At 57.1% G+C, this 22161-nt stretch overlaps 2 protein-coding genes across 2 annotated transcripts in view; one reads left to right on the top strand and one right to left on the bottom strand.

Moving 5' to 3' along the window:
* Nucleotides 1-22161, bottom strand: part of PSMG3 (proteasome assembly chaperone 3) — a 418234-nt gene that overhangs the window by 120462 nt on the left and 275611 nt on the right. The gene's annotated exons all lie outside the window — the stretch shown is intronic.
* On the top strand, nt 6596-10145 carry ELFN1 (extracellular leucine rich repeat and fibronectin type III domain containing 1). Its single transcript, XM_075995235.1, has one exon. The coding sequence runs from the start codon at nt 6883-6885 to the stop codon at nt 9361-9363; it is 2481 nt and encodes an 826-aa protein (XP_075851350.1). The 5' UTR covers nt 6596-6882; the 3' UTR covers nt 9364-10145.

Below are 22161 nucleotides of genomic sequence, written 5' to 3' on the forward strand. Positions count from 1 at the left end.
AGCAGGGAGCAGAGTCTTGAGAGCACCCGCGGCTGTGCTGAAGTTCAACCAACCACGTGCATCCCGTGGGTCGCCTGGGTCTGCCCACACTGCCTGGCGCTGGCCTCCTCTGCCCCCGCCCACGGCCAAGGCTCCACAAAGCATCCCCCTGCGCCAGGTAACACGCCAGAGCCTTAAATGACTGGTCTGAATCCCCCGTAACCCTGGGTGATCCCACAATCATCTCCGTTAGTCAGGTGAGGAAATTGAAGCTCAGAGAGGTTAAGTGATGTGCCCAAGGTCACACAGCCAGCGCACGGAGGACCTGACACTCACATCCTGGCCCAAGGTGGTTCTGTGCCCCCGACACATCAGGTGGACAGGCTGGTAGCCCACCTGCTCTTGGCTGGGCCAGCTCAGAGCCATCAGGCTTGGTGGCCCTGACGCCCCGGTCACCCTGATGTGCCCACCACGGCCCTGGGGCGCTGCGGCAGAGCCGGGGAGGCAGGTCCTGGCGGGAGCCGAGCCGCAGAGGCCGGCAAGCGTCAGCAGTGAGCATGATCTACCGGCAAAACATTGGAAAGATGAAAAGTGATCGATCTATAACTTCCACCCATCTCCCCGCCTCCCCCATGCACCGGGCCCTCGGCCCACGTTTCCCCGGGAGGCAGAAAGTCCGCTCCATCAGCAAAATCCTCCCTCCAGCCCTGGCCCGAGCCCCAGGCCAGCCCTGGCCTCTGGTCTGCGCTAAATGATCGAAGAGAAGAACAATATTTTTAGACAGATGCGCTCCCGTCCCAGCACGGCTGCTGTGATTATGCAAATCCGGTCATAAGAAGTTTAAAAGCCTGGAACCACCATATTTCTTTATTTCATTAACGGTGACACAGGCTGCAGAGTTGACGTGACAGAAAGAACTTGGTGCCAGCCTCACGCGCACCGTCCCCGCTGTCCCCAGGGCGACAGGGGTGCTCTCTGCGGGGGAAGCGTGTGTCAAGAGGGTTCCAGCCGGGGAGACACGAGGCCCTGCTCATCTCACGATCAAAAGAGTCCTTGGAGGCAGCTGGTTTGACAATTTCACCTTGCCAGTGGGGAAACTGAGGCCTGGAGGCGGGAACTGAAGACAGAGGCTCCGCTTAGGCTTGGTCCTGGCCTCCCCCCCGAGGCCAATTATTTCTCCCAAAAGCTTCGGCGTCTGGAGGGAGAGGGTGTCCCAGGTGCAGTGCCGAGATCATTCCTCCTGGCCCTGGGCAGGGAAGCCCAGAGACGGGAGGTGATCACATCAGAGGCCGGGCTCCTCTCCTGGCACTCGAGCCCTTCCACCTGGCCCCTTCTCCTGCCCGGCATCGCCCGCCGATGCCTGCACCCCACACTCCTGCAGAGGGGCCGCATGTACCCTCTCTGCCTAGGATGCCCGTTACTCGTTTGCCTAACAAACTCCTACTCATCTGCTAGAACCCTTTGAGCAGCAGCTCCTGCTGAAGCCTTGCTGTCTACATCCTGAACATCTCCCTAGCTCTGCTCAGGCCCCTGTTTCCCTGCTGGTCTTCCCGAGGGTCCCTCAGTGTCCCGTTCCGGAAGCCGATCTGCAGTGGACAGAGCAGGAACTCGGATCGGGATGTGAACCAGGCTCCTGCCGCCCGGGCTCATGTGCAGGGCAGGGGTCGGCCATTGGCCCCCTGGCCCTGTGCTCCCACAGGCCATGCTTCTCTGCAGCATCCTGTCTGCAGCCCGTGGGGTGCTGGCCCCACTCCCTGGTGCTGAGTGACTCACCCTCCGCCCAGCCAGGCCAGGGCGCTTCTTTAGGAAAGTCAAATTTGGGTCATACCCTGGGTCCTTTTGAACGTCCCCTCTGCTGTCCAGGGTCCTTGAAGTGACCAGGTCATTCCGCCAGGATCATTCCAGCTTATACCCTTCAACCCAGCCCAGCCCTCTGCACCTGCCTGTTTGAACACCCCTGGTGACAGGGAGCTCACCACCCCCTCTCATTGAATAGAGCCCTTTACCTGTAGTCAGCTGCTGGGCCCGCTGCATGCCCCATCTTCCAGAGGTCAGAGACAGCCCCCCCCCCCAGCCTCCACCCTCTGGACTAACCCTATATTTCCTAACTCCTGCACTAACTCCCCATATTTCCTGGGGAGTCTGGCCTCTCAAATTGAACCTTCTTCTCCCTTCTTGGGGGTTCCATGCCTGTCCCCACATCTGCACACCTGTGAACGGGATGCACTGGCCGGCCCTCCTGACACCCCAGGCCCTGTCCGTGGGCAGCTGAGCTGTCTTGAGAGGGTGGCTCTGGGCTGGATCCAATGTCCTTGGGAGCTGGTGTTTGTGAGCAGCCACAGGCCTGCGGAGGGGACATTTCTACTCCCCTGACTGACAAGAACTCTGAGCTGAAGCCCCAGCCGGTGCCCAGTGTGGGCTGAATCTGTCCCCTCCCACGTGTGGGCCAGCTCTGGCCCTGGGCCGTCACGGCAGTGTCCAGGACACAGGGCTCCGGCACGCATGGCAGCAGGAGACCAAACACAAATTAAAAAGTGAACAAACGAGAGCACCTGGGGGAGGGTGCTGGCTGGGAATGGGCGGGGGCGGGAGCGGGAGCGCTCTGGGCGGAGCCGTGGAGCTGTGGAATCTCAGAGTTGAACGCAGGAAGGGGCCAGAGCTTTCCGGGCAGAGGGAACGGCCGGTGCAGGGCCCCGTGGCCTGGATGGGGTGCGCCGGGGAGAGGGGTGGGTGGGAGGTGACACAAGAAGTGGGCAGAGGACAGTGCGAGGGCCCTGGAGACCCCAGCGTGGGTTCTGTTCCACACATGGAGGACTGGGTGTCCCTGAGGCTGGGCCCCTTGGCCGTGGAGGGGAGAATGTGCGTGGGTGCCCGGAGCGGGTTGGGCGCCACTGGCACCGTCCCAGCAGGAGGTGGGGTGGCCACGGCGGGAATGGAGGGACACGGTTCCGGACTTCCCTGGAGGTGTCGGTGTTGGGGTGGGGAGCAGAGGGGTCGAGGCTGCCCCGTGGACTTTCGGTGGGGGAACGTAGGACCGGGAGACGGGAGGAGCCCCGGGGCACGACCTCGGAGCGCGGAGACGGGAGGGCCGAGGGGTTCGGCCGTGGAGACGGGACCACCGTGCAGTGCTGGGGAGACGAGGCGGCCGAGGGCCCGGTAGCCGTGGACAGGTAGGGGTCGGGCAGGAGCCAGGGACGAGCGTGGCGGCTCTGAAACCCGGAGGAGAACCCGCTTCAGGAAGGAGCAGGCGGCTGCGTGGGCCAAGTGTGCCGAGAGGCAATTCGGATAAAAATAGGACGTGCCCTGTGGAGCTGGCAGGACGGAGGTCGCCGGCGACCTTGGCGGGAGGCAGCCGGCGGGTGGAGGATGGACGCGGAGGACGAAGTGAAGAGGGGCCACCGGCTCAGGGACGCGCACTGTGACGGGGCAGAGAGAGATGGGCAGGGGGCGTGCAGGTCAGGTTTGTTTATGGAAGGTTCTAGAATGACGAGCTCCACTATAACAGCCTCCAGCCCCATTTCTGGCGCTCGGTAGCCACACGTGACCAGCGGCCACCCTGTCTGTGGCACATAGGCAGAGCCTCCCCCCGAGTGAGTCCGCTGGGCGCCACGCCGCTCACGGCCCCGCTGTGTTTGGACAGGGCTGCAGTCGCAGGGAGTTGGGGAGACAGAATGACCCAGGACACGTCGCCGATCGAGGGGCGGCACAGCGGCCCTGGGGTGACGGTGGCACCAGCTTCTGTGTCTCCCTGACACATGAGGCGTCACCCTGAGCCCGGCCGGGGTGTCTGGGGCCTCCCGTGGTCCCCTCAGAGCCTTCCTTAGGCACCCGCCACCCCCCCCCCCACAGCCGTCCCTGTGCCAGGCCCACGCGCTCTGCCCTCTCGGGCCCAGACCCCGCCAGCCGCAGCACCCCGAGGCCTGCCTCTGCCCAGCCCCGACAGGAGCAGGCATGGGCCTGCACATCGTGTGGCCTTGCACAAGTCCTCTCTCTGGGCCTCAGTTTCCCCACTGTAAAGTGATCTTGAAACAAGAACATTGGGGTCCCCTCAAGCCTGGGGATGTGGGGGCCGTGGAGGGGCCAAGGCCATGCTCCCTGAGGGAGTGGCGGGTCCATTCTTCCTCACTCGAGGGGTGTCGGCCACTGGGGGGGCAGCCACCAGATTCAGGCCCCCTGGTGTGCACATGGGGATCTGGCGTGCGGGGGTCAGGCTGTGGGTGGGGAGGGGGACTTCTGACCCAAAGGTGGGACGGGCCCTGCCTCCCTCGTCACACAGGCCGTCCCGCCCGATGGAGGAGGTTCCAGCACTGGCGGGGCGGGGCTCCCTGCACCACTCACAAGGCACCCAGCTCGAGACTTGGATTCCTAGGCTGTCCCACGGGGGCCTGTGGTGGCAACAAAAAGGGCTGGGAGGTGGGGTGGGTGGAGAGATGGGGGGCAGTGCCTGAGGGGCCTCAGAGGTGCTGGCCACCCCCCTACTTAGGCAGGGCAGGTCCCCACAGCGCTGACAGCGCACGGGGGAAACCCCCGGGGGTGTGGGGCTGCACCTGTGTCGGCGGCACCTGCCCACGCCTGGCTGCCCCGTCGGGGCACTCACGGCCGCAGCAGCTCTGCCCAACGCCCCGTCGGACACGGCCTGTGCCCAATGCCCATCAGACAGAGCCTGTGCCCGGTGTCCACCAGCACACGCCTGCATGCAGACCTGTGCGTGGGGCAGAGCTGCCATAACGCACACGTGTGCACACAGGCTCAGAGCCTGGCACGTGTGTACGAGGACCCATGTGTGCAAACACGTGTGTGGGCGTTCATGCACACAAATGCGTGTGAGCCCCATGTGCATGCAACCCTCGGAGCCGCGGGTCAGCGTGGCCGAGGCTGGGGAGTCCCTCCCAGCGGCGCCTGTGATAAGGGCTCGTTCGGCCCTGTAATCCTCCTTACCTTGACTTTGGGTTATTTTGAGCAAGAGATTAAGGTGATTACGATCATGGCTGAGGCGCCACGCTTCTTACACGCCTCCTGTGCAGCGGCCGGTCCGGGTCCGCCAGGCTCCCGGGGCCGGCCCCCTGAGTCACAGGTTGTCGGGCAGCGTGGAGGGAGGTGGAGGGGCTGTGCTGTGTGGCTGCAGGTGCTCACTGCCACAGGGTGGTGACAGCGAGGAAGTAATGCCCCGAGCGTGGCACTTACATCACACACAGGCCGCGTGAAGACCCCCGACCCCCTTAGCGTCCACACAGGCTCCCAGGCCTGCCCCGTCCTGTGGGCGCCTTCCCTGGGCGCCGGGCGTCCCACAGGGAGTCGGGGCAGCCCCCGGGCCCCCGGGCCCTCTCCGCAGCCCCAGCCCATCTGGCTGCTCCTGTCTGTAAATCAGAAATAGACTCTTCTCCCGGAGCCACAGGAAAATTGTTCTTTATGAAGTTTCCAAAGGGGGGAAAATCCATTTCACATCATTATATTTTTTTCTCCCGATTTAAACCGCCTCAGCGCAGACTGGTTGCCAACGTCAATATCAGTGAAATACACTCGCTGGCTGCCTGCCAGGCCACGCGGTCACAGAGGCTGCTGTAAATCCAAGCATCAGCACGCACACGCACGCCCATTGCTCCGTCCTGCAGGGCAAACACGGGCAGGAGGTGGGGCCCCAGGCCCCCCAGACGCAGCCCCAGCCTCCTCTGCGGGTCCCCCTGCCTGGGGGCGCCCTCCCTACACATCCTTGGGCACATGCCCAGCGGGCGCTCAGGGGACGAAGGAGGCACAGCCCTGCGCTGGGGAAGCCTGTGGCCTGGGCAGCCGGGGGACAGAGCAGAAGATGAGCTCACACAATCGCAGGGGAGAGGCAGGAGTCCTGCCCCCCCTCGGGGACTGCGGCACTGTCCTTATCCCAGCCCGGGGAGAACGTGCAGAGTCCGCCCCCCCCCAGGAGGCTGCCGGGCTCCACTAGGGTGAGCCCTAGGGTGACAGGTCCATGTCCCGGCCTACAGGTAGACACCTCAGAGACCATCCAGCTGGCTCATTTGGGGAAACTGAGGCCCAGAGTGGGTGTGGCGTGCCCCAGCCATACGGCAGGAGACTTCAATCCCGGGTCCCTGGACAGGCTGGAATACGCCCCTCTGAGAGGGCTGGAGGGGACCTGAGCTCCGGAGGGACCCTCTGCCATGGGGAAGACACGTGTGTGGCTGCTCAGGGCTCCCTGCAGGCGGCTCTGAGGGTGCTGCGGCCAGGCCCCCGGGAGCAGAAATGCCATCCTGACCCTCCATCCGCAGGGAGCGTGCTGGCTAGAGCAGCCCTGTCACTGATTGGCTGAGGGTCTCACGCCCCCACCCCCGGCCTCTCCTCATCCAGCCAGGGCTGTGTGGAGTGTCAGGGTGCCTGGGTCTTGATTCTGTGCGACCACCACACCTGGGCAGCAGGTGTGTCATGTCCACTTTGCAGATGAGGAAACTGAGGCCAGAGGCCCGCCCTGTGTCAGGCCCCCAGGGTGCCTCTGAGGGAGGGGTACTGTTTCCCTGAGTTTTGCAAGAGGCTTAGAGGGGCTCAGCTGAGCTGGGACTCGGGCCACAACTAAACTCTGGACCTGGACGGCCGCAGCCTCCTGACTGCTTTCTTTTTTGTCTTGCAGCAGGAACGCTGGGCAGGAGGAGCCGGTGGCGCTGTCCGGACACCAGGCCCGGGGAAGGAGGCCTTGGCCCCCTCAGCACTGGGGCGGAAGAAGAACAGTGGCTGGCCGTGAAGGAGGCGCCCTCCCTCCCCGCGCTCGGACTCACGGCCATGCAGTTTGGGACAGGACACCCCTGAGAGCGCAGGCACCTCCCCCTCCCGCCCCTCTGTCCTGCTGGGGGCTGCTGCCAGCCTCCCACCCAGTCCCCCGGGCAGGCTGAGCGGGGTCTCCCTCGAGGGGCGGTCCCGATGGCCGGGCGCTGGTGGGGTGCCCTGTGGGTGTGCGTGGCGGCCGCCGCCCTGCTGCACGCGGGCGGGCTGGCCCGCGGAGACTGCTGGCTGATCGAGGGCGACAAGGGCTTCGTGTGGCTGGCCATCTGCAGCCAGAACCAGCCGCCCTACGAGGCCATCCCGCAGCAGATCAACAGCACCATCGTGGACCTGCGGCTCAACGAGAACCGCATCCGCAGCGTGCAGTACGCCTCGCTGAGCCGCTTCGGCAACCTCACGTACCTCAACCTCACCAAGAACGAGATCGGCTACATCGAGGACGGGGCCTTCTCCGGCCAGTTCAACCTGCAGGTGCTGCAGCTGGGCTACAACCGGCTGCGCAACCTGACGGAGGGCATGCTCCGCGGGCTGAGCAAGCTGGAGTACCTGTACCTGCAGGCCAACCTCATCGAGGTGGTCATGGCCAGCAGCTTCTGGGAGTGCCCCAACATCGTCAACATCGACCTGTCCATGAACCGCATCCAGCAGCTGAGCAGCGGCACCTTCGCGGGCCTGGCCAAGCTGTCCGTGTGCGAGCTGTACAGCAACCCCTTCTACTGCTCCTGCGAGCTGCTGGGCTTCCTGCGCTGGCTGGCGGCCTTCACCAACGCCACGCAGACCTACGACCGCATGCAGTGCGAGTCGCCGCCCGTCTACTCCGGCTACTTCCTCCTGGGCCAGGGCCGCCACGGCCAGCGCAGCATCCTCAGCAAGCTGCAGTCCGTCTGTACCGAGGACTCCTACCCGGCCGAAGTGGTGGCGCTCCTCCCGGCTGCCGGCCGCTCACAGCCGGGCCGCTCGCCGCCCCCGCCCCCGCCAGAGCCCAGCGACTTGCCCTGTGCCGAGGACGAGTGCTTCTCTGGGGACGGCACCACGCCCCTGGTGGCCCTGCCCACGCTGGCCACGCAGGCCGAGGCCCGCCCCCTCATTAAGGTCAAGCAACTGACGCAGAACTCGGCCACCATCACGGTCCAGCTGCCCAGCCCGTTCAACCGCATGTACACCCTGGAGCACTTCAACAACAGCAAGTCGTCCACCGTGTCCAGGCTGACCAAGGCGCAGGAGGAGATCCGCCTGACCAACCTGTACACGCTCACCAACTACACCTACTGCGTGGTGTCCAGCAGCTCGGGGCTGCTGCACAACCACACCTGCCTCACCATCTGCCTGCCCAAGCCGCCCAGCCCGCCGGGCCCGGCGCCCAGCCCCTCCACCGCCACCCACTACATCATGACCATCCTGGGCTGCCTCTTCGGCATGGTGCTGGTGCTGGGCGCCGTGTACCACTGCCTGCGCAGGCGGAGGCGCCAGGAGGAGAAGCACAAGAAGGCGGCCTCGGCGGCCGCAGCCGGCAGCCTGAAAAAGACCATCATCGAGCTCAGGTACGGGCCCGAGATGGAGGCGCCCGGCCTGGCCCCGCTGTCCCAGGGCCCGCTGCTGGGCCCCGAGGGCATGACCCGCATCCCGTACCTGCCGGCGGCCGCCAGCGACGTGGAGCCGTATAAGCTGGTGGAGGGCGGCGAGACGCCCAAGGCCACCAAGGGCAACTACATCGAGGTGCGCACGGGGGAGCAGCCGGAACGCAGGGACTGCGAGCTGGGCCGGCAGGGCCCCGACGGCCAGACCTCGGTGGCCGAAATCTCCACCATCGCCAAGGAGGTGGACAAGGTCAACCAGATCATCAACAACTGCATCGACGCCCTCAAATCCGAGTCCACCTCCTTCCAGGGCGGCAAGTCCGGCGCCGTGTCCACAGCCGAGCCGCAGCTGGTGCTGCTGTCCGAGCCGCTGGCCGGCAAGCACGGCTTCCTGTCGCCGCCACCGTTCAAGGACGCGTTTGGCCACGGCCTGCAGCGGCACCACAGCGTGGAGGCGGCCGGGCCCCCGCGCGCCAGCAGCTCTGCGGGCGGCTCCGTGCGCAGCCCCCGAGCCTTCCGGGCCGAGGCCGCGGGCACGCACAAGGCTGGGGGCTCGGAGACCAAGTACGTGGAGAAGAGCTCGCCCGTGTCCGACGCCATCCTCACAGTGACACCCGCAGCCGCTGTGCTGCGGGCAGAGGCCGAGAAGGGCCGGGTGTACGGCGAGCACCGGCACTCGTATCCCGGCTCCCACGCCGAGCCGCCCGCGCCGCCCGCGCCCCCGCCACCGCTTGAGGGCCTGGGCGGCCGCAAGGCGTCCATCCTGGAGCCGCTGACGCGGCCGCGGCCGCGCGACCTGGCCTACTCGCAGCTGTCCCCGCAGTACCACAACCTGAGCTACACCTCCAGCCCCGAGTACACCTGCCGGGCGTCCCAGAGCATCTGGGAGCGCTTCAGACTGAGCCGCCGGCGGCACAAGGACGACGAGGAGTTCATGGCCGCAGGCCACGCCCTGCGCAAGAAGGTCCAGTTCGCCAAGGACGAGGACCTGCACGACATCCTGGACTACTGGAAGGGCGTGTCCGCCCAGCACAAGTCCTGAGCCCCCGCGCCCGCCCCTCGCCCGCAACTCGTGATGCCCTTGGACCAAAAAGGATACAAGATCCACTGCAGCTATTCATGACCCAGAGACTCGCCCCAGGAACCCACACAGGCACGCACAGCGGCCGCCTGGGCCAGCGGGGCCGGTTGGCAGTCCCAAGAAACCATCCTGGCACTCGTGGGACCTGCCCCACCTGTGTGCGTGGTGTACCCACACACACACACACACACACACACACACACACACGGGACTCAGAAAACTGTGTCTTAGGGCTGGGGGGTGGGAGGGATTTTTTTCCATTATCTTTCCTTTTTTGATTCTCTGCCTTTTTTGTTTTGCCTCTTTATTTTCTTCCTTTTTTTAAAAAAAAAAAAAGTCGAGTTCTTTTAAAAAGACATAAAACACCATCCGTGGGGGCCATGGCCGGTGTAGCAACCTCGGCCCCACCGTGGTCTCCTCAGTCCGTGACCTTCCATGAGTCCTCTGTCCAGTCATCTTCGTGGCACCTCCGGAGTCCACCACCGGGCAGCGGAGTGAACACGCCGGCCAGTGGCCCTGGGCGCGTCCTGGAGCCCTGCAGGCTCTGGACTGGGGACAGAGGCTGTGCCTGGGGCTGGGGGAGGTGGCCAGGAGGGGCAGGGCTGGGATATGGCCCCAGCCCAGTCCCCGTTGTACATTGTAGTCGTTCTATTGTACAGAAAAGAAATATTTCTATATTTGCAATGTTTGCTGTAAAATGAGAAAGAAAAAAAAGACTATGTCTACTAAAAAAAAAAAAAAAACCAATCTGCAAAGGAAAAAAACCCAAATACTTGTTTGGTCCCCTCCTTCCCGGCATCAGGGTGTGGATTTCAGTGAAAGATTTGGGGTGTCTTTTATGTCCAGTTTTGGGGGTGGTTTTATTGATTTTGGGCACACAGAGGGACCGAGGGGCTGAGGCTGGCCCTGCGAGCCTGACTGTGCGTGTCACCGCGTGTGTGCAGAGCCCGCAGCTGAGTGGTTGATGGCAGGGGTGGCCCGGAGTGGGTGTGACTGCGTGGTTGGAGTGTGTCTGTGTGGGGGTGGGCTCCCTGCAATGGGACCCCCACAGCTGCAGCCAGGAGCCGATCCTCTCTGTCCCTCCACCTGCATCTCGCCCACCCCCGGCTCCAAGTGTGACCCCGAATGTGTGACCCCGAATTCCAAGTGAATAAGTGGTTGAAGTCCCTGTAGGAAGAGCACCAGGCTGTTCAAATCCTGCCCCACCCCAGGAGCCAGAGCAAGACCTTGAGGAAGAGACTCATTTCCAAGCCCTCAAGCTCACTCCAGGGACCCCCCAGCCCCTGCAGCCCTGGGCCCCACAGCACTGTCTTATGGCAGGGAGGGCAGGCCTCGCCTGGGGCCCCTCCCTGCAGCCTGGGCTGCCGGAGACAAACCTCCCGATCTCCATTCTCTGCCGGGCCAGGCCACCCCCTTCTTCCTAAAGGCCCTGGTCACTGAGCCCCTCCCCAGCCCCCCATCCAGGGAAAACTCATTCCCAGCCTGCAGCGACACAGACCCGTGACACGCGAGGCTGGAGTCAATGTGAGCCCCGGGACACTGGCTTGTAGGACCCAGGGTGATGGAAACGAGCTTGAAGGCTCCAATGGGTCCCCCTCCAGGCTGACCAGCGGGGCGAGGAGGGACTGAGGAAGGGCGGTGGAGGAGTAAGGGCTGGGAGCATTGTCTGCTCACATAGCCTCAATGACAGGAAGCTCACCCCTTGCCTTGATAGCTGTTTCCAGCTTTCGGGGCCCTCCTTAGACTGAGTGGAAACCCGAAGTCTGCCGCACGGCCCCGCTGTGGCTCTGGACACCCCAGGGGCCACAGAGCCATCACCTGGGCTGCCTCCTCCAGGCCAGCTGGCCCGGCCCTGCCCTGCCATCTGCACTCAGGTGACCCCCCCCAGGGACCTGGCGAAGCCCCAGGGGCACAGGCGACCCAGCCCCTCCCGAGTGAATCACTTTGCAGGATGCCACATGCCTTGCTTCTGTGTTTGACCCACAGGCCTCATGCCCGGCCCTCCCCCCCCCCCCCCCCCGCCCTGGGCAGCCCTCGCCCCCCTGAGGGTCCTGAGAGGGCTGTGAAGGGCAGCTGAGGACATGTGCATGGGCCGTAGATGTGAGGCCAGGCCCAGGGGAGTGGGGGCGGGGAGAGGGTTCAGGAGCCAGGGCTGGTGGGGGAGGCCCAGAGAGGGGACTGCCCTGCCCAAGGTCACACAGCAACTCGGTGACAGTCTGGTCATGGGACAGGAGGAGGTGGCCAGGCCTTTTCTGCCACTGCTCCCTTTCACTGAGCAGATAAAACGGGCTATTTATAGGGAACCCAGGAGAGGACGGACACAGAGCAGAGGTGTCTGCCTTGGGTAGCAGGGCAACTGGCCAGATGGGCCAGGTGTGTGGACGGGGCAGGTTACTGCAGAGAGCTGCTGCCGAGCAGCAGGGCCAAGGGATTCCTTGGGAAAACATGGCAGGAGGAGAGGGTATGGGGGCCCAGCGGCCAGGACGCCCAGCCCAGGAGCCTGGACCCTCCCAGGGGCAGCTGGGGTTGGCAGAGGCGGCGCCTACACAGTGTTTACCCGACGCCCACCCGGCCAGGCCTGGGACAAAGGTCCGTGTGCCCCAGCACCCTTGCCTGAAGGAGGTCGTAGCGGAGTTGACAAGGCACATACAGGAGAAGATGCACACATTTATGAAGCACCTGCTATGTGCAGGGCTCTGTGCTAAGCACTGTGTGAGCACAGGGAGGTGTCCAGCCCAGCCTTTGCCCTTCAGGGAGGGAGGTGACCCCACTCAGGGTGACATAGGAGCTCCAGGGAAGGATGGGAACTCCTGGCTGGGAAGAGCCTGGAAGGCACCCTGGAAGGGGTGGTCTTTGGTTTGAATAAGCCAGGAAGGAGGGTGAGGCTGCAAAGATGGGAGAGGCTTCTGACTGGGGGCTTAGAGCTGCGCTCAGTGTGCAGGACAAAGAAGACAAAAGCTGGAATCGGTGCCGGCTTCCGAGGGCAGCCCCCGAGGGCTGATCTTGTCTGTCTGCGGGATGGTGGGGGTTGGAAGCTGAAAGCTGGGGCTCACCCCGGGCCCTGCCCCTTACAGCTGCATGGCCACAGTGAGCCCCTCAACCTCTCTGAGTCCCAGTCTCCTTGTTTGTCCTGTGGGGGGATGCTGACACCCACCCCCTCTCCCACTGCATGGTGCTGTCCATCATGGTTGGATTGCACACATGTCGGGTGGCTGGGGGGGGACAAAGGATGCTTTGCCCCCCACATTTCTCATACTCCTGCAGGCTGGCCAAGGGAGCAGGCCACAGTGGTCACTTCTGCTAGCAGTCTATAGACCAGAGCAAGTCACAAGGCCAAGGTCATCCTACCCCAGGGGCACATGGCGAAGGGTGTGGGCAGGGAAGGGCCAGATGCACAGCTGCACCCCAGGTTTCTCCCTTGCTGGGCAGGCGGCAGCATGCACAGACCAGAAAGCCCAGGATGTCCCTGAGGTTCCAACCGCTTGTGCGCTCATTCTGCATTCAGTCTCAGCACACCTACTGTGTGCTGGACAGGCCAGAGGCATCCATGAAACCTGTGCCTTGCCCTTGCGAGTGTATCAGCCACGATCCCAACAGGAGAGAGGTCACACCCCAAAATAGACTAATTTAAGGCACTTTGCCTACAAAGGGACCATTTACAGAGGGAGGGTGTAGGGGACCCACAAGCCACGCAGCGGCCAGGCTGATAGCACGGGGTGGGGAGGAGGTGATTACTGGAAGCTGGGAGGGGAGAGAGCTGTGCAGAGGCCCATCGGCACCCTGGAGAGGGGTCTCGGTGGGGGTCACAGCTGGCCCAGCACCTTTGCAGGAGAGGCCAGGGATACAACCCTGAACTTGCTCTCCTCCCTCCGTCCCTCCCCCATCTGCTGGCTGAATGGCCAGGGAACCAGGAGGCAGGGAGCCCCGAGGTGGGGCCATGTGGGTCAGCCCACAGACAGCAGCAGCCAGGAGGGCTGGGAGATGAGGGGACAATGGGAAGAGGCCACTACAGAGGAGAGAGCCGTCATCCGCTGGGGACGGGGAGGCTTCTCAGGGGAGGGGTCGCTCAAGACTTTGAAGGACAAACATGAGCTGACACAGTAGTGTGGGGTGGGAGTGGCAGACAGGGGAGGGACTTCCATCTAGAGGGAATGGCAAAGAGTGCACAGACCCCGTGCCCACCCAGAGGGGCAGGTAGGTGCAGCTGGGGCTGGAAGCTGGGCCGGGCTGGGGCTGGGCCTGCTGAGACCAGGGAGGTGGGCTGCAGCCGGCTCTGCAAGTGCGAAGAAATCAGAGTTGGGCTCTGGGCTGTAGGGAGCCACTGACGGTATTTTAAAGAATAATAACTTTTATTGATTTTTTTCCTTATCTCAAAAGTAATCCTTTTATTACCTAAACTTTAGAAAACAGTTAAACATAAAGAAGAAAATAGAAGCACTTGCTCTCCCCATCCTCAGCTAGCTATGGTAACATTTTGGTATCTGTCTTACTAGTCCTTTCTCTCTAAAAATGCAGCAGGCTTGAAGTCTCCACGTTGCAACCAGATGTGCAAAGAAGCCTCTCTCTGTTCTCTGTAACAGCACATCTCAGCCCAGAGCCTCCATACCTTCTGATGGGGTGTAGGGCGTGGTGCATAAAGATGAGGCGATAACTGAGTTTGCAGGACCCCAGAGAGAAGAAAGTGGCGACGGTGCATGGAAGGGAGAATTGCTGGAATGTGTTTGAGTAAGAAGGGATGAGACTCTTGCTCAATGGAAGGGTTGGCTTCGACTAGCACCATGGACAGCTCCTCCGCCCTGGCAGGAGAGAAGGCAGGTGCATGCGTGGTCCTGGTGTGGGTGCTGGGCAGACACAGGGCACAGGGTGTTCTATTTGGTCATTGCAACTTTCTCAGCACCCTTTCTATTCCACTGCATTGCCTTCTTTTTTTTTTTTCTTTGAGACAGACTTTCACTCTGTTGCCTGGGCTAGAGTGCCGTGGCATCAGCCTAGCTTACAGCAACCTCAAACTCCTGGGCTCAAGCGATCCTCCTGCTTCAGCCTCCCGAGTAGCTGGGACTATAGGCATTCCCTTTTTGTTCTACTTTCTGGGAGTTAAAAAAAAATTTTTTTTTAATTTGAAGTAATTATAGAGTCACAGGAAGTTGTAAAAATAGTACCTAGAGTCACCCAGCTTCCCCCAGTGGTAACATCTTATATAACTGTAGTACAGTATCAAAATCAGGAAGTTGGGTTGTAGGTTGGTACAATTCTGTTAACTAAACTACAGATCTTATTCAATTTCTACCAGCTTTTACATTCACTGGTGTGTGTGTGTGTGTGTGTGTGTGTGTGTGTGTAGTTCTTTGCAAATTTTGCCCCACATATATAGACTTGAGTCCCCACCTCCACAATTGAGGTGCAGAACTGGTCCATCAGCACAGACAGTTCCTACTGCTGCACCTTCAGTCAGCGCCCACCCCAACCCCGCCCGACCGGCAACCCCACATCTCTTCCCATGTCTGCCGTTTTGAGAATGTTACAGAAATGGAATCAGACGCTATGTAACCTTTTGAGTTGTTTTTTCCCACAAGGCATAAGACTTTTGAGACCCATCTAAGTTGCTGCATGTAACGATGGCTTGTTCCTTTCTGTAGTTGAGTAGCATTTCGTTGTATAGATCAGTGGTCCCCAACCTTTTTGGCACCAGGGATCGTTTTATTTTCATGGAAGACAAATTTTCCACAGACCAGGGAGGACGAGGGGGGTGGTTTCAGGATGATTCAAGTGCATTACATTTATTGTGCACTTTATTTCTATTGTTATTACATTGTAATATGTACTGAAATAATTATACAACTCACCATTGGTTGGGGACCCCTGGTATAGATAACACACCAGAGTTTGTTTAATCATTCACCTGTTGAAGGACATTTGGGCTGTTTTCAGTTTGAAGCTATTATAAATAAAGCTGCTATGAAAATTCGTGTACAGGTTTTCGTGTGAACCTAAGTTTTCATTTCTGTGGGCTAAATGCACAGGAGTACAATTGCTAGGATACATGGTAAGTGCATGTTTAGTGTTGCAGGAAATTGCTCAACTGCTTTCTGGAGTGGTTGCCCCATTTCACATCCCACAAACAATGTGTGAAAGATGCACTTTCTCCACACCATCCCTGACATTTGCTATTATCATTATTTTTTATTTTAGCTGTTTTAATAGTGTATAGTGATATCTCATTGTGGTTCTATTAATAGTATCTAATGATGGTGAACATCTTTTTATGTGCTTGTCATCTGCATCTCTTCTTTGAAAAAAATGTCTCTTTCTATCTTTTTTCCCACTTTCTAAATATTTTGTTTCTACTGTTAAGTTTTAGGTATTTTTTACATTTTCTAGATACAATGCCTTTGTTGGTTATGTGGTTTGCAAACACTTTTCTCCCAGTCTGTAGCTTGTTTTTTCATCCTCTTAATGCAAAAGTTTTTAATTTTTTGAAGTCCAACTTATTACTTTTTATTTCATAGATCATGCTTGTGGTGTCATATTTGAGAACATGTTCCTTAGCTCTAGGTCCTGAAGATGTTCTGCTATTTCTGCTGTTTTCTTTTAGAAGATTATAGTTTACTTTTAACATTTAAACCCACGGTCTATTTTGAATTAATTTCTGTATGTTTTTGTGTGAGATTTAGGTCAAAGTTTTTTGTTTTTGTTTGCCACTGGATGTGCAATTGCTCTAACACTATTTGTTGAAAGACTATCATTCCTCTATTGAATGCTGTTTTTCCCTGTGTAAAAATTCCGCTAGGTATATTTGTGTGGGTCTCTTTCTGGGTTCTTTATTCTTTCCCACTGATCTATGTGTGTATCTCTCCACCAGTACCACATTGTCTTGATTACTGCAGCTATAAAGTCAACCTTAACATTGAGCCGAGTGATCTTCCCACTTTATTCTTCTTTTTCAAATATTATTAAGCTATTTTAGTTTCATATAAATTTTAGGGTAAGCTTGTCTAGATCTACAAAATATATTTCTGGCATTTTAATAGGAATTGAATTAAACCTATAGATAAATTTGGGGGAAATTGACATCATTACTATTTTATGTCCTTCTATCCATGAACATGGTATATCTCTCCAATTATTTGAATATTCTTTTCTTATTTAATCAGCATTTTATAATTTTCTGCATACAGAGTCTGTACATGTTTTGTTACATTGATAACTATTTCTCTTATTTTTTGAGGAAATAAATTATAAATGGTGCAATGTGTTTGATTTCAGTTTTCATATGTTCATTGTGAGTATATAGAAAAGTGATTGAATTTTGTGTGTTGACCTTGTTTCCTGCGACCTTGATGAACTTACTTATTAGTAATGTCCCATTTGTACCTGATAATTTTCTTTGCTCTGAAGTCTACATTATCTGGTATTAATATATGCATGCCTGTTTTTAAAATGTTAATGGTTGCATGGTATATCTTTTATCATTCTTTTACTTTCAACCTATCTACATAGTTATATTTGAAGTGAGTTTCCTGCAGGTGGCATATAGTCAGGTAATATGTTTTACTTTTTTCAATCCACTCTATCAATCTCTTCTAATTAATGTATTTAGGCCATTTAAATTATTATAAAAGTAATTATTGATATGTTGTGGATTAAAGCTGAACTTTTATTGTTTGTCTTCTGTTTGTTCCCTCTATTTCTTTTCCCTCTGTTTCCCTTTTCCTCTCTTTCAATGGTTACTTGAACATTTTTTGTAATTCTATTTTATTGATATATGGTGAAATATACTCAAAACACTATATATCAATGGAATATTTATTTCACTATCTATAGGTGTTTTAGTGGTAGCTCTAGATATTAAGATATACCTGTGTAACTCATCACAATCTACTAATATCCATATTTTATTACTCCAAATGAAGTGTAGAAGCTCTACTTCTATTTAGGTCCTTTATCTTCCCCCATCTTTTAAAATGTGATTGTCTGAACTATTTTCTCTATCTACATTGAGCATCGTATCAGAAGATAGTTATAATTTTTGCTTCAATCATCAAGCACTGATTCTTCTGTTGTCTCCAATCTACTATTCAGCTTGTCCTGAGAATTTTGAATTTTGGTTATTGTATTTTTCACTTCTATAATTTCCATTTGACTCTTTTTTATGTCTTCTATTTCTTAGCTGAGATTTTCTATTTTTTTATTTGTTTCGGGAATGTTCATAATCGCTTGCGGAAGCATTCCTTATGATTGCCGCTTCGAAGCGTCTGTCAGATGATTCCCGCCGTTGAGTCATCTTGGGGTTGGTGTCTGTCAGTCGTCGTTTCTCATTCAAGTTGTGATTGTCCTAGCTCTGAGGATGATGAGTGATTTCTTATGTATGCATTATTTTTGTCTCTTGGAAGTTTCTTTTTTTTAAACATACAAAAAGTGGTGATAGTCAGAGTCCTTAATGACTGAAATAGTATGGAATTGGCCAATCAAAAAAAAATGCCAACCCACTCAGCACAAACGCTGACTGTTAACAACCAGGACTTCTATAACATCTATCACTAGCCTAACTAGTAGCACTGAAAGAAAAATCTTCCTTAATTCTCAGAAAATTTTCATTATAATTTTCATTATGATTTTAAATAGGTTGTTTTTCCTCTTTGCTTTAACTGTAGCTTGATGCATGGCTCAGCTATCTCCTGGGTCTTGGCTCTCCATTTGAACTTAAGAGCGATGCCTTAATGAGCACACTGGACTCTTTTGTGCCTGGGCGGGCTTGCCAATTTGGGGGCCACTATGTGATCTGGCAGGGCATTTTCTTGGGAGACATAACTGTCACTATATAAATCTCTCACTTTTGGACAGTTTCACCAAAAATTATTTCTCTATTCTCCTAAGTGCACACAACTGGCAGACAAGAAAGAAAAGGAGCAAGAATCCCATTGCATCTTATGAGAACTTCCACTTAATCTCTTTGTTTACCTTTGGCTGTGCCTGGCGTCAAGTCCAAAGGTTTTGTGTGTGTTTGTTTTTTCTTTCTTTCTTAGGACTAAATATCTAAACAAGGACAGTCACCCAGTGGCTTTGCCTCTTAACACACTGACTGCCATGTGAGTTGTATTTAACTCAGGCTAATTTTGAGCCCGGGGCCTCGTGAAGCAAGACCCTGCAGTTGGTACTTGTTGATGTTCTTATTGTTACAATTAATGTTGACAATTTAATTCTAAAAACATGGATTGGGTTGCATACCACTGACGCACAGAAAACAATAAAAAGTAGCAAATTAGAAAGGATCATTTTGTTTTAATAAAACACTGTGGCCCCAGGGAAAAAATTTTTTTTCTAATGTGGCAATGTGTTAAACTAATATAGTCGATGAATCTTCCTGATCTTTAGCGCTAAAATGTGCACTGTATGTAATCAATTATCTCTCTCGTGCTTCTAGAATGGTACTATGAACCAACCTTGGGAGACTTGGGGAATAAAACAGTTACTGACATCATTTTCTGTAGGACTTGACTCCTTCCCAGGACTGCAGCTGAGAAAGGCCATGGTAGAAGCTATCCCACCTTGAGACAAGGGAGTGAGGCTTTTGCACCCCGTGCTAGTTGGTCATTGCCACAAGCTGGCCCAGGGTGAGGGACCACAATTCCCAAGCACCTCTGTGAGTGGTGCTTGCAGAGCACCCCCCAGACAAAGGTGCCCCAGGGAAGGCTGCAGGTGTGATCTGGGGTATAGGCACACCAGATGGGTAAGACAGATCCCATAGCATCTGGGCATCTGGTACTGACTCCCCTTGCACTGTTCTAATGCATTTGCTTCTCACATTAAGCTGATTAGGGCGGTGGGTGAGCGTGAGCACCCACGGTGCAGCACGCCCAGCCTCTGCCCCGCCACCTGCTGTGCATTCCCCCAGCCCCTTCCAGCACTCACTGGTCCAGAGGGTTCACCTGTGGGGTAATTCAGACCTTCATCTCCAAGAGGTGTGAGCCTCCAGCCATAACGTTTTACCAGGCCAGCGTTGCTGAATTTGCTCATTTGCACTAAAGCGGGACATGGCAGTACTGAGAGATGCCCCAGGAATCTTCTGAGTGGCAACATACCCCTCCTCGCCTCAGCTGTCCACAGTAAACAGATGGTGTCTATAGTTTTATGTTCAGTGGGTCCCCTGGTGGAAGCATCCGGCCTCTGGGAACCAGAGTCTTTGAACCTGCAGGAGCCTAAAGTTGTGTGCATGGAAAGCAAACCGTCCCCAGGTGTGTCTCTGGCTGTGGTGGGCAGTGGAGCTGCCCCGTCTCCGGCCCTGGCTCTGCTTACTGGGAAAACCGCCATGTGATGGCCACTGCGCTGGCCAAGCTGAGGGAGTCTCCCTGTCCCCACAGTGCCATCTCCAAGCAGGTCCCTCAGCTGTCTCTACAAGATCATCCACCACCGTCAGATGGGAGCTCTTGGATCCCACAGCCACGTGCTCCTGACACCCCTTCTTTTCCACGCAGCAGGTCTCTTGATCCAAAATGATGTCGTGTGGGTTCCCTGACACCTGATAAGTCACCCCGTCCACTTGGTTGCTTGGTGCCTCATCTGCAGGAGATGCCCCCTGGTGGGCATTGATGTGTGGCACAAAGACCCTCCTAGGGCCACGTATGCGTCTTCCAAAAGTGTATTTGCCCCCACTTTCCCGGCTGGTTCCTTCCACCTCCCCACCCACCAGCTGAGCCACCTGCCGCTGCTCCTGAGCCGGTAGGTCGGACACCCTATGAACCTTGGATCCGGTACCAGCCATACCACTGCTGCACGAAAGGCAAACCTTTCGTTTGTGCACGCCCAGAGCACAGACAGACCCAGGCAGGCTGGGCCAGGGCGGGCAAGTCCAGAGGAAGCCACTTGCCCCCATGTCCTGGAGAGACGGCATGGTGTCCATGGTCTGCACCTTTGGCAGCAGCCTCAGTGAAGAGGCGTTCTTGCTCCCGGGTCCCCTGTGGCCCCACGTGGCCCCATCCCTGCTGCAGTGCTCTAAGTACGTGCCCAGCGCACCACCCAGGTGGCTGAGGACGGAGGCTGGCTGACACCTGATGAGTCGCTCTGTCCACTTGGTTGCTTGGTGCCTCGTCTGCAGGAGATGCCCCCTGGTGGGCATTGATGTGCGGCACAAAGACCCTCCTAGGGCCACGTATGCGTCTTCCAAAAGTGTATTTGCCCCCACCTTCCGGGCTTGCTCCTTCCACCTCCCCACCCACCAGCTGAGCCACCTGCTGCTGCTCCTGAGTCCAAACCTATCCCACCAGGTCCCTTCTCTCGGCACGGAGCGGGAGGCTGCGTGCACCACCCGATGCACCGCCGCAGAGGGGAGCTGCCCTCGCCACCGTCTGCCAGCTCCAGGCTGGGCACCACGTTTGCACAAAACACGACCGTCCCGTCCACGATCCCACAGGCAGAGTTCACAGGGAGGCATTGGTGTTGTCAGCTGTTGAACTCTCGGGGCTTGTCTTCTCACCATCGAAGGATAAAAGCAAGAGGCGGTTTTGAAGCAGCCAGTGTGGCTCCAAACGTGGGGTGGATGGCCAGGAAAGACCAGCAAGTGACAGTCTGCTCTGGGGGGTGGGAGCCGCACTCGTCCCAATGGACAGTGGCACTGGGGTCCCTGTGTCCTCCCTTCCTCTTTTGTCTGGACTCTCCTCCTTCGTGACATCGTCTCTTCTCTTCTTTCTCGACCAGTGGGGATGTTGTCTCTTTCTCGCTGGTGGGCGGGGAGTTTCCCGAGTTCCTGTGGTTACGCGCAGACGTGTGGAGACGTCCAAAGCCCGTGGAGGGAGGACAAGCTGTGATGTATGACGTGCCCTGTGTTGGTGTTGTCGTGTTTCCTGTGACAGCTGAGACAGATGGCTACCTTATCTTGCTGCTGTTGTTTTCTCTTGCTTGGCATCCGCTCGTGTATGTCGCCTGTTTTTGTATTTTCTCTGCTACTGTCTCACTGTTCTCGCACCAACCTTCTGGGACACTTATGGCTGCCCTTACAGTGTGTTTTTACTCAGTGCCCCGTCTGTTTACACAGCCCGTCTGCCCTTCCCCGCCCACGTCTGCACCAACCCTGGGACGACAGCTGTGGCGTAGCCCAGTCCCGGGGCCGGGGCCCGAGGGAGCACGTGCCTGTCGGGCTCTCACGCCCAGCTCGCGGTGGGCGGCTCTGCGTGTAGCCCGGTCACTCGATGCCCCCTGGCTGGACGCCAGTCTTCATAGGCACGGGCGCTGGCCCAGAGCTGCGTTTGTGACCGTGGGTGTCGCTCCTTGCTGTGACGGTGTGGCCCGGCTCCAGGACTCACTCCTCTGTGCTGTGACACTGCAATGCGGTGGCCTGACGCCCTGCCCGGCAAGTCCGTCCACCACGAGACCTGCCCGTCACAGGCCCCTGCGGCCCTTGTACCCCAGTGTGGAGCTGGAGCGGAGTCCCCATGCCAAGCCCCGCATAAAACTGGCAGCTGTCCAGGTGGCCCCATAGATGTCTCAGACCAGTTTCAGCGAACGCAGTGTCCTGCCTCTGTGCCCAGGGAGACCTGTCAGGTGTGTGCCTCCTTCTTAGTGTAGAGGGACAAGGTGCAAAACTTGTCCTTTACCCTGTAGGGACTATCCCAGCATGCCCCAGCCCAGCAGGGCCTCACCTTCACTGCCTGAGGCCACCCCTGGTCTCTGGCCCTTCCTCCCCCTCCTGAGACCCGCGTATTTCATCCCAGCATTGGAATCCCGGCTGCCTCTGGCTTCTCGGGTGCGATGAATGTGACGCCATCA

The sequence above is a fragment of the Microcebus murinus genome, chromosome 19, assembly GCF_040939455.1.
Source record: "Microcebus murinus isolate Inina chromosome 19, M.murinus_Inina_mat1.0, whole genome shotgun sequence".
Lineage (NCBI taxonomy): Eukaryota > Metazoa > Chordata > Mammalia > Primates > Cheirogaleidae > Microcebus > Microcebus murinus.

What these genes read in the sequence shown, in the direction of transcription:
- ELFN1 (XM_075995235.1), top strand. Translation starts at nt 6,883, where the DNA reads ATGGCCGGGCGCTGGTGGGGTGCCCTGTGGGTGTGCGTGGCGGCCGCC.